This window comes from Bombus terrestris, chromosome 2 (genome assembly GCF_910591885.1).
Source record: "Bombus terrestris chromosome 2, iyBomTerr1.2, whole genome shotgun sequence".
NCBI classification, from domain to species: domain Eukaryota; kingdom Metazoa; phylum Arthropoda; class Insecta; order Hymenoptera; family Apidae; genus Bombus; species Bombus terrestris.
In genome coordinates this window covers 15,900,865-15,911,953 of record NC_063270.1, presented here as the reverse complement: position 1 = coordinate 15,911,953, position 11,089 = coordinate 15,900,865, and the positions used below count along the sequence as shown (strand labels likewise).

General features: G+C 34.4%; 4 protein-coding genes across 4 annotated transcripts; all 4 read right to left on the bottom strand.

The window, feature by feature from the left end:
* Positions 1 to 117: 117 nt before the first annotated feature.
* LOC100645430 (odorant receptor 4-like) lies at positions 118 to 2,208 on the bottom strand. Its single transcript, XM_048411308.1, has 5 exons — positions 1,195 to 2,208; positions 689 to 788; positions 498 to 608; positions 269 to 424; positions 118 to 174 (listed from the first exon to the last, which is right to left on the bottom strand). The coding sequence occupies exons 1-5, from the start codon at positions 1,989 to 1,991 to the stop codon at positions 118 to 120; spliced, it is 1,221 nt and encodes a 406-aa protein (XP_048267265.1). The 5' UTR covers positions 1,992 to 2,208.
* A 1,316-nt stretch (positions 2,209 to 3,524) lies between these two features.
* On the bottom strand, positions 3,525 to 5,351 carry LOC100646697 (odorant receptor Or2-like). The gene is made up of 5 exons (XM_003393872.3): positions 4,555 to 5,351; positions 4,072 to 4,171; positions 3,881 to 3,991; positions 3,654 to 3,809; positions 3,525 to 3,578 (listed from the first exon to the last, which is right to left on the bottom strand). Exons 1-5 carry the CDS (start codon positions 5,349 to 5,351, stop codon positions 3,525 to 3,527), a joined length of 1,218 nt encoding a protein of 405 aa, XP_003393920.2.
* Positions 5,352 to 6,404: 1,053 nt separating this feature from the next.
* On the bottom strand, positions 6,405 to 8,028 carry LOC100646817 (odorant receptor Or2-like). Its single transcript, XM_003393873.2, has 5 exons — positions 7,131 to 8,028; positions 6,945 to 7,044; positions 6,764 to 6,874; positions 6,537 to 6,692; positions 6,405 to 6,461 (listed from the first exon to the last, which is right to left on the bottom strand). Exons 1-5 carry the CDS (start codon positions 7,940 to 7,942, stop codon positions 6,405 to 6,407), a joined length of 1,236 nt encoding a protein of 411 aa, XP_003393921.2. The 5' UTR covers positions 7,943 to 8,028.
* Positions 8,029 to 8,450: 422 nt separating this feature from the next.
* LOC100646577 (odorant receptor 4-like) lies at positions 8,451 to 10,760 on the bottom strand. Its single transcript, XM_048410422.1, has 5 exons — positions 9,943 to 10,760; positions 9,604 to 9,703; positions 9,296 to 9,406; positions 9,002 to 9,157; positions 8,451 to 8,916 (listed from the first exon to the last, which is right to left on the bottom strand). The coding sequence occupies exons 1-5, from the start codon at positions 10,749 to 10,751 to the stop codon at positions 8,860 to 8,862; spliced, it is 1,233 nt and encodes a 410-aa protein (XP_048266379.1). The 5' UTR covers positions 10,752 to 10,760; the 3' UTR covers positions 8,451 to 8,859.
* Between the last annotated feature and the right edge of the window lie 329 nt (positions 10,761 to 11,089).

The window sequence follows — 11,089 nt, the reverse complement described above, 5'->3', positions numbered from 1 at the left end:
TTACAATTAATTCTGATACCTGAATTTCACATTTCGAAGAGGTCATCTGCGAAAATAATTTTTTAATAATATGATGATATGATTTTACGATTCTGATAGTAAAAGATATAAGTGTTTTTACCAATCTGCAACTGTTTGAAGTAAATTCAAATAAACTAATGATGTTTTTGCTACCTGTAAATTTTTAAATGCAGAAGTTTATTATTCTATTTCATATAAATTATTCGATTCGGTATACAGTGAAATTGTTTACAAATCAGAAACTTACGGAGCTAAAAGTGTTCAGAGATAATTCAATTATTTTTCCGGCGGTTAGTTTTGGTGGATACTGAGATATAGAGATCAGTAGAATGAGATCGTAAGCTTCTTTAGCTGGCAAGTTATACCAGTCGATTTCATAGGAAATTGTACCAATTTCGCTACACTAATTATGATCATTGAAAATATCTAATGAAATGAAGAGAATACGCAAGTAAACAAAATTGTCTTGCAACTACCTGTTCAGAAAGAAGTTCACCTATGTAGCAAAATATAAATATATTAAATGTGAAGGAAGTCAACAGAGTCATATAAGTCAATGTAGCGATTAGATCACTGTTTGCCCATTCCTAAAAGATATTTATCATGATGTCAATTTCTTAAAATTTATCTTCAACATAAATAAATATATATTAATTGAGTTGCTTACCACCAAGCAGTAATATTCGAGCATACACATATTTATCGTGCATTCTACGATCTCTGTCAAGCAAATCTGGTACAAAGCATCTTCGATATTTTTAGAAAATCTGAAATTTCGATGTATTTACTTTTCTATATAAAATTCCGTCTATAATATAAAAGATATTTCAACATGTATATGAATACAGTTGAGCAGGAAAATAAGTAGTCAATTAGAATGATCAAGAATAGTAATCAGCATGAAGTTTAATCGTACTGGTGTTAGTGTTATATTGAGTTTCATTTATTCTATGTATATCCTTATACCATATAAACTATTTGGTAAATAAATGAAATTAATATTTATATTATTGTTAAATAAGTCATATTTAACGAAACGCCTTTGGTGTTAATTTGAGCTACCTGTTTACTTATTTTTGTCTCCGTCTGTATGGTATATAATCTATAGTAAAAAGCTCACACATTCTTATAATGGTAGAAATATTATCAATTGATAAATTCGATATTCGTTACCTTAAAATTTTCACGTGATCGCGCACAATAACAGCAAAAAGATCACGGTCCTTGCTCTCCACCAAATTCTGCAACCTTACAATCTGTATTTGAATCTGGCCACAAACATGAGTAACAAACACTGCAGCCAAACCATATGCAACCGTGGTGATGCTATACATAATCATAGCAGCGAAGCAATGAAGAAAGAACACGATTTCATACGTAGGGCTGATCTGCGCATCGAAAAACGGGTCGTAACCGATATACGCCAATGGTCTAACTGTGTAATTTTCTCTAGTCCTCTCCTTGGACAAGAATTGCGCCACCGTGTGATAGGACATTCCACCTGTATATATAAAAACAGCGCACATGGTGATAAGCTTTCTGCTGATGCCCGCGTATTTTAACATGATCGCTCGATGACTCGGATCTTGCACTCTCTTCCAGTCATTTTTGAGCTGTCGGATGCATCTCTGCAGGAAGGCTCCTTTTAGGGCAAGGTAACTGTACTTAACTGTTGCAAATACACAGAAGCTAACCGGACCGAGCATTTTCATCTTCATGTAAATATTTTTCTCTACGAAGAAGAAGTGATGGCCACATGGCAAGATGATGAAGAATATGCTGCAGAAGCACATGATCATCACGATGATTGAGAGGAGGTGTTCCAGTCTGCTGGTATGATTGTTAACGAGGGGCCACATTCCAATCAGCTTCAACAGCCATTGACACATCTGCAGCGTGTAATGTATGTCGTTTTGGTAATGGTTGTTTTTCAGTTGATCGTCAACTATGGTGTATGATCGATCATACATACTGGCAGCTCTAGTGCACACTGTCGACTGACCGATAGGATAGAAACTTTCAACACGATACTGTCAGAACGCAAGCGCGCGCTTCTCCGTTTCGATGAACTTCTCCACATGCTTCGTGAATGAGGGGGCTTCGTAGGGGAAAACTTTCTTCGGTGATTATTAAGCATGCAAGTTTTTTCATCTTTTACAGGTTCTGTATTCGCATGTTGGAGGAGAGGTTTAATGGAGTTACAGTGCTGAGTAATCATGCGATCGGAGAATGAGCGTATGTTGTGTACCACTTATTTAATTTTACTATAAGTGACAATATATCTTATCGTGGTTTCTAAATGGCTGTGAAGAATTAATATTTCTGTGTCAAATACATATATTGTTTTATTGCGTGCCAGTATATATTGTATTTTATATTGCATATACATTTTATTCTACCGATGTTTTAAATTGTAATAATTTTTATATATGTATCTATTTAATAGTCTTTAGATTGTTTTGTGTAATGGACTTCTGTTTTATTTTAGGAAAATTTTGTTGTACCTGTTGCAGTGCGAGAAGTTGTTCATATGAAATTTTACTCTACATCGTCCAATTGCAACTTATAGCAATTGAGTCTCTAAAGCTTAAGGGCAGTTTGGAAGAGACCAGGGATAGAATTGTATACTAGGTAGAAGAAATGAGTGTTCACTTAATGAAGTTCTACTACTAGGCAAGTTATTGGGCTTAGTTAGAGAGCGTAGACAGAAAAAGCAATTAGTTAGTGCGTGTTTCATAGAAAGAGAAAGTCCAGTTGCGACATACAGGTCACATCAGAGCAGCGACAGGTGATCGCGTGCGAAGTTCGAGTGTTCGACTACAGGTTTGCAGGCAAGAAAATAATAAAGCGCGCAGAGTTTAAAGAAAAGAAAATAGTATACTAATACCACATAATTTTGCGTTGTTGTGTTGTCCTTTGTTAGAAGCAGCTGTCATTTCCTTAAACTTCTAAAGACTCGAAGGCTTTACAATTGTCTTGATGCGCTGTGACAGTATCTTTTTATGTTAGTAGTGGCTATTGAATTTTATTATACACCTTATGAGTTATAAAAAAGGCGAAGGCGATAAAAAAGGCGATATTTTGGAGGAAATATCTTTCAGAAATTTACATGTCCGGAAATGTAAAATTAAGATCTCTTTCTTAATGGATAATGAAAAAAAGAAAAATGTAAGTATGGGAAAAAGAAAGAACGGAAGTTAGAATTCCTGTTGTGTATCCTTTCTAAAATACAATCACTAATTCAGTTTTTAATATCACGTTTCTAATTATCAAACGTTTGTCGTATAATTTCGTCCGTTGTATATTTTAGAGTCTAACACTAAAATAATTCAAATTATTTCAATAATAAATTTCAGATTTCACTCAGAATATTAAATAAATTATGTAAATTTCAGGTACAGCTTCAGCATCCCATTTGGGACAGAATGTCTAAAAAAGTAAGTATTCAGTAGTAGACTAACATTATTTTATGGTAGTATTGTCAAAAATCATACATTTCATTACTAGTCTGTAACTGTTTGAAGTAGATTCAGATAAACTAGCGACGTTTTTGCTACCTGGAAATGGTAAAGCATAAAATTTTGATTTAATTGTGTCATAATATTAAAACTATTTCAAAAATAAGAACTTACAGAGCTAAAAGTATTCAGAGACAATTCAATAATTTTACCGGCCGTTAGTTTTGGTGGATATTGAGATATAGAGATTAGTAGAATTAGGTCGTAAGCTCTCTTAGCTGGTAGCTGATACCATTCGATTTCATAGGAAGTTGTACCAATTTGGCTACACTAATTACGATCATTGAGAACGCTTAATAATGTAAAAGATACATAAATAAACGAAATTCTTTTTTAACTACCTGTTCAGTGAGAAGTTCTCCTATGTAGCAAAATATAAATATATTAAATGTGAAGGAGGTTAGCAGAGTCATATAAGTCAATGTAGCGATTAGATCACTGTTTGCCCATTCCTAAAAAGTATTTAACATAATGACACTTTCTTACAATTAGTCTTTAAAATACATTAAGACATATTAGTTCAATTGCTTGCCATTAAGCAGTAGTATTCCAGTATACACATGCAGATCGTGCACTCTACGATTTCTGTTAAGCATATCTGATACAAAGCATCTTCGATGTTCTTTGAAAATCTGAAATTTTCATACATTTATTTCTTTATATAAGATTCTTTTCGTAATATAAAAGATTTCGTTATACATAAGAATACAGTCGGGAGGGGATTAAGTGTACAGGTGGAGTAGATATCAATGAAGTTTAACCGAATTAGTATTAGTAGTGTATTGATTATTACTGTATAGCATTATAATATATAGATTATTTATTAAATAATTGAAATTAATATTTACATTTTTTTGTAAACAGGTTGTATTTTACGAAAGTTTATTGATACCACCTTGCACTACCTATCCATTTATTTTTGTCACTGACTGTACGATACATAAATTGTATGAAATGTGCATAAACTCTTATCATGTTAGAAATCTTATCAATTAACAACTTCGATATTCGTTACCTTAATGTTTCCGCGTGATCGTGCACAATCACAGTAAAAAGATCACGATCCTTGCTGCCCACTAAATTCTGCAATCTTGCTATTTGTATTTGAATCTGGCCACAAACATGAGTAACAAAAACTGCAGCCAAACCATATGCAACCGTGGTGATGCTATACATAATCATAGCGGCGAAGCAGTGAAGAAAGAACACGATTTCATACGTAGGGCTGGACTGCGTATCAAAAAACGGATCGTAACCGATATAAGCCAATGGTTTAACTGTGGAATTCTCTTTAGTATTATCCTTGGACAAGAACTGCGCCACCGTGTGATAGGACATTCCACCTGTATATATAAAAACAGCGCACATGGTAATAAGCTTCCTGCTGACGCCCGCGTATTTTAACATAATCTGCCGATGATACGGATCTTGCACTCTCTTCCAGTCATTTTTCACCTGTCGAATGCATCTCTGTAGGAAGGTTCCTTTTCGGGCAAGGTAACTGTACTTAACTGTGGCAAATACACAGAAGCTAACCGGACCGAGCATTTTCATTTTCATATATAAATTTTTCTCTACGAAGAAGAAATGATGACCAGATGGCAAGATGATGAAGAATATGCTGGAGTAGCACGTGATCATGAGTACGATTGAGAGGAGCTGTTCCAGTCTGCTAGTGTGATTGTTAACGAGAGGCCATATTCCAATCAGCTTCAACAGCCATTGACACATCTGCAGCGTGTAATGTATGTCGTTTTTGTAATGGTTGTTTTTTAGTTGATCGTCAACTATGGTGTATGATCGATCATACATACTGATCGCTCTAGCGTGCACTGTCGACTGACCGATAGGATAGAAACTTTCAACACGATACTGTCAGAACGCAAGCGCGCGCTTCTCCGTTTCGATGAACCTCTCCACATGCTTCGTGAATGAGGGGGCTTCGTAGGGGAAAACTTTCTTCGGTGATTATTAAGCATGCACATTTTTTCATCTTTTATAGGTTCTGTGTTCGCATGTTGGAGGAGAACTGTGTTGTTTGAGTGGAGTTACAGAGCGCAGAAATCGTGTGATCGGATAATAAGTTTGTTATAGGTGATGACATATTTTATTATGGTTCCTAAACGACGTATGATGTGAAGTATGAATTAATATTTTTATGTTAGATATATATTTCAAATTATAATATATATATCGTACTACTGTATGCCAGAACGTATTTGCTTTGTGTTGAATACACATATTACACTATTAGTGTTTTAAATTGTTGGAATCTGCATATATATATATATATATTTAACCATTAGCGATATTTTCCAAGCTTTTCTGTCGAATGTTTTATGCAATGGATGTTTTGTTTGAAGAATATTATATGGTAACTTTTTACGTTAGTAGCAGCTTTAGAATTTAATTATACGTGATGAGGTTTATGAAAAGGGATGGAGATGTTTTAGGGATATTTCCAGCAATACTATTTTATATGTCTGAAAATGTAAGATTAACATCTTTTTTTTAGTGGGTAATGAAGAGAAGAAAAATATAGGTATGGGAAAAAACGAAAGTTTAAAGTTCTGTCGCATATCGTTTCTAGAATTCAATCATTAATTTAGTTTTTAATGTCACCTTTTTCAATTTTCAATCGTTTACTGCACTATTCTGCCTGTTGTATATTGTAAAGTTTAATATTAAAATAATTCAAATTATTTCAACAATAAATATCTGATTTCACTAAGAATATTAAACAAATTATGTAAATTCCAAGTACAACGCCAGTATCACATTTGGGACAGAATATCTGTAATAATAATTTTTCAATAGTAGGATGGCATAATTTCATCTTAATATGATCAGAAATCGTAAGTTTAATTACCAGTCGGTAACTGTTCGAAGTAAATTCAAATAAATTAGCGACGATTTTGCTACCTGGAAACAGTAAAGAGTAAAACTTTGATCTAATTGTGTCATAATATTAACACTATATCAAAAATAAAGACTTACAGAGCTAAAAGTATTTAGAGACAGATCAATTATTTTTCCTGCCGTCAGCTTTGGTGGATATTGAGATATGGAGATCAGTAGAATTAGGTTATAAGCTCTCTTAGCTGGCAGCTGATACCATTCGATTTCATAGGAAGTTGTACCAATTTGGCTACACTGATTACGACCATCGATAACATTTAATAATGTAAAAGATACATAAATAAACGAAATTCTTTTGTAGCTACCTGTTCAGTGAGAATTTCGCCTATGTAGCAAAATATAAATATATTAAATGTGAAGGAGATCAACAGAGTAACATAAGTTAATATGGCGATTGCATCGCTATTTTGCCATTCCTAAAATATATTGTGAATAACATCTTTTCATAACTATAGAAAATAAGGAGATATTAGTTGAATTGTTTACCATCATACAATAATATTCAAGTAAACACATTATAATCGTCGATTCGACAATCTCCGCCAGACATATTTCACGCAAAGCTTCTTCAACATTTTTCGAAAATCTAAAATATCCACGTGTTTCGTTCTCTAACATTTCCTTCATTTCATTCATAAAACTCTCATTGTATACTTATTTTACATTCCTTACCTTAAAACTTCCACGTGATCGTGCACAATAACAGACATAGAATCATGGCCGTTGTTCTTTCTCTTCTCATTCTCCACCAAATCTTGCAATCTTGCTATTTGTACTTGGATCTGTCCACAAATGTGAGTAACAAAGATCGCAGCTAAACTGTACGCAACCGTTGTCACGCTGTACATGATCATAGCAGCGAAGCACTGGAGGAAAAACACAACTTCGTACGTAGGACTAGATTGAGTATCCAAGAACGAATCGTAGCCAGGATAAGTCAGTGGTCTAAATGTATAATTCTTCTTATTCCTTTCCTTCGATAAGAATTGCATTACCGTGTGATATGACATTCCGCCAGTATATAGAAAAATGGCACAAAGTGTGATGAGTTTTCTGCTGACCGTCGCATATTTTAACATGATCGTTCGATGATTCGGATCCTCTACCATTTTCCAGTCCTTTTCAACATGCTGGATGCACCGTTCAAAGAAGGCTCCTTTCACACCAAGGTAACAATATTTAATCGTGGAGGAGAGACAAAAGCCAACTGGGCCGAGCAGTTTCACTTTCACGTGCACACTCTTCTCCACGAAAAAGATGTGATAAAATGATGGTAAGATAATAAAGAGCAAACTGGAGAAGCACATGATCATCAGGATGACTGAGACAAGCTGCTCCAGTCTACTGGTATGATTATTAACGAGAGGCCACACTCCGATTGGTTTTAACAGCCATTGGCACATTTGCAGCGTGTAATGTATGTCGTTTTCATAATGTATGTTTCTCAGCTGATCATCAACTGTGGCGTGTGATCGATCATGCATACTGACAGCTCTGGTGTACAGGGACGACTGATCGACAGGATAGAAACTTTCGACACGATATTGCTAGAACGCAAGCGCGCGTCTCTTCGTTTGAACTCCTCCACGTGTGTGCGCTTTGTAGACAAGGGGACACACAGTGGGGAAACTTTCGTCGATAATTAGCGAGCACTCATTCTTGTTTCTTCATTTGCAGGTTTTACATTCGTTGGAGGGTAGATCGAGTAGAGACATAGTGCAAAGAAATTATTTGATCGGATGATAAGTGTATGTCGTCTACTTCTTCTATTGAAAGATTTTTACGTATTATTGCGATTCCTTAATGCAGTGAGATTTGAAATACGATTATATCGTGCACCAATATTGGTATTGTTTTATATTAGCTATACATACTATACTATTGATGTTATGAATTAAAAAAATGTTTACGTAAACTGTGTTATTTTCTAAATTCATTTTTAGTATATTCGTTTTTAATATAATGTATCATATGATACGACTGTAAAAGTTTTTTATCTGTTCTTCAGTTTATATAAAATTAGATCTTCAATTACATCTTAAATTACATTTCCAAGTATCTCATTCTAATGAAAATTTAGCGTTAGTGTTCAACAAAGTACAAAAAAGAGAAACAAAAAGTTTAGGGGAACTTTGTGATATCATTTTTGACTTTAATATCCATACTTCTCTTTTAATATTCTCTTTAAATTCTTAACGTATAATCGTAAATTTAATTTTCAATTATTTCTTGGATAAATCTATCTTCCAAATTATTTTAATACGTAACACAAGTACTTTATTATATTAAAATAATTCTAATCATTTCAACAATATATTTCGGTTTAAGCGCAGCGTATCCGATAAATCACGTAGAATTCAGGTACAGGGTTCTTTCCTTTACCATATCTTGGTAACTTTATTTAGAATTCAGTAACCGTTCGCAGCATGTTCAGGTAAACTAGCGACGATTTCAACACCTAAAAATAATAAACATTACTATTAAAAATAATAATGTTAAATTTCATTCGTTAAAAATTTCATTTTCAGTTCGGGATCACGTACAACACCAAAAGTGTTCATCGATAGAACGAGTATTTTTCCAGCCGTGAGTTTCAGTGGGTATTTCGATATGGCGAGCACCAGAACGATGTCACGAGCTTTTCTCCCAGGTAGATTATACCATCCTATATCGTACAAAGCGGTCGCGATTTCGCTACCCTGGTACAACACTCATATCTATTATGCCAATGGTTAATTATCCAATGGTTAAGTGTCTATGTTGAAACATGGAGTGAATAATGAGGCGAACAACTGTATGAATGAATCGGGCCTTGAGTGTATACTTTTTATAAATACCTGCCCAAGAAGAAGCTCTCCTACGTAACAATATATCAGTATATTAAAGGTGAAAGAAGTTAAAAGAATGATATACGTTGAGATCGCGGCTGAATCGCTAGTCTCCCATTCCTAAAATATATTGCTTTATAATTGTTGTTTTAAACGCATATCCTGTGTTTTGGTATTTGAAATTATACATATGTTATGATACATATACGTGTAATATTAATTACATAATAATTTATACATAATTATACATATACGAGATTACGTTAATAGTATTTGTTATTTGATATACATAGAATAATAATTTGCGTTACTTTTACCATCATACAGTAATATTCGAGTAAGCATATTAGCAAGGTAGACAGCATTACTTCTATCAAGAATAATCCTTGTAATGCAATTTCAATGTTTTTCGTAAATCTGCAATGTCATAGTTATTTCTCCAGCAATATAATAATATATAATTAAAGGGTTCAGTAGGAAAGTCGTATAAGTGTACGTTTTTCTAGAAATGAATTAAGCACAGAAAACGATGTATAGAGGATTTTTTAAATGAATTTTAATGATATGCTTTAATGTCTAAAGGCACAAAGATTTTTCTATCAAACTTTGCTCACAATTTTCTTTTCTTTCTTTTCTTAATTATTTAACTGCTTTACCTCAGAATCTCCACGTGTTCACTCACGATAACCGCCAGATGATCCTCGATCCCATTTTCCAACGCCTTCCCATCCTTCTTCAGGTTCTCCAGCCTCAACGTTTGTATCTTAATCTGTCCACAGGCGTGCGTAGTAAAAATCGCCGTCAAACTATATGCAGCCATCGTGATGTTACCTGTGACCAGAACGTAAACACAGTGCATACAATACACGATTTCATACGTGGGGCTTTCTTGAATATCGAAAAATGCCTCGTAGCCAGGATAGGTGAGCGGCCTGATCGTGATGTTCTCATTAATCTTCTTCTTCGACAGTAATGGCATAATAGTGTGATAAGACAGGCCACCGGTGTACATAAATGCCGCACATAAAGTGATCAGATTTCTGCCCATCGTTACGTATCGAACCATGATTGCACGATGATCTTTATCTTGCAGCATCTTCCAATTTTTCTTTACATGTTTGACGCAACGACCGAGTTCTGAACTTTTTACGCCAAGGTAACCGTACTTAAACAGTGCAGTTACACAAAATGCTAATGGACCCAAGAACTTGATTTTCATGTTCATGTCTTTTTCATAGAACAAGATATAATAACCGAATGGCACGATGACAAATTGCAAGATTGAACAGCAAATTATGATTAACAACACAGACACTATTTTCTCGAATTTGTTCACGTGATCGTGCAGGAAAAAGTAGATGCCTAAAGGCTTCAAGATCCAATGACAAAATTGGAATGTGTGATATATGTCGCTTTTGTAATGGTTATTTTGTGGATGATCGTTAACATCGTTGGAGGATCGCATGTTGACGCTTTCGGCGCACAGCGTCGACTAAACTCACTGAACAGTGCTCACAACGATACTGAAAGGGATATATATTGGGACGCAAGCGCAAAACTGAATGAATGAAACTTTATTTCATAATCGATAGGTATTACGCGTATTGCAGTCACATGTTGCTCCTGGCTGGCTGTGTTTGGTTTTCCACTGTGGGGACTCGTCTCTATAGCGATATGTGGTCAATAGTTCTTGTCATTTTGCTTAACCTTGTTGTTTTTCTTGGGTCTCTATGGTCGAAGATGATATTTCTATATAGATAACTTCTAAATATATGATTTTAGAGTTTTATTATTTTTTTTTAT

Bases quoted from the DNA above. Each gene is read 5' to 3' on its own strand.
- LOC100645430 (XM_048411308.1), bottom strand. From the start codon at position 1,991: ATGTATGATCGATCATACACCATAGTTGACGATCAACTGAAAAACAAC. The intron at 425-497 runs GTAGTTGCAAGA...GATCATAATTAG, and splicing joins GTGAACTTCTTTCTGAACAG to TGTAGCGAAATTGGTACAAT. The intron at 175-268 runs GTAAGTTTCTGA...AAAAATTTACAG, and splicing joins CTCTGAACACTTTTAGCTCC to GTAGCAAAAACATCATTAGT.
- LOC100646697 (XM_003393872.3), bottom strand. From the start codon at position 5,351: ATGTATGATCGATCATACACCATAGTTGACGATCAACTAAAAAACAAC. The intron at 4,172-4,554 runs GTAACGAATATC...TGAAAATTTCAG, and splicing joins GATCACGCGGAAACATTAAG to ATTTTCAAAGAACATCGAAG. The intron at 3,992-4,071 runs GCAAGCAATTGA...AATACTTTTTAG, and splicing joins TGGAATACTACTGCTTAATG to GAATGGGCAAACAGTGATCT.
- LOC100646817 (XM_003393873.2), bottom strand. From the start codon at position 7,942: ATGCATGATCGATCACACGCCACAGTTGATGATCAGCTGAGAAACATA. The intron at 7,045-7,130 runs GTAAGGAATGTA...TGGATATTTTAG, and splicing joins GATCACGTGGAAGTTTTAAG to ATTTTCGAAAAATGTTGAAG. The intron at 6,875-6,944 runs GTAAACAATTCA...AATATATTTTAG, and splicing joins TTGAATATTATTGTATGATG to GAATGGCAAAATAGCGATGC.
- LOC100646577 (XM_048410422.1), bottom strand. From the start codon at position 10,751: ATGCGATCCTCCAACGATGTTAACGATCATCCACAAAATAACCATTAC. The intron at 9,704-9,942 runs GTAAAGCAGTTA...ATGACATTGCAG, and splicing joins GAACACGTGGAGATTCTGAG to ATTTACGAAAAACATTGAAA. The intron at 9,407-9,603 runs GTAAAAGTAACG...AATATATTTTAG, and splicing joins TCGAATATTACTGTATGATG to GAATGGGAGACTAGCGATTC.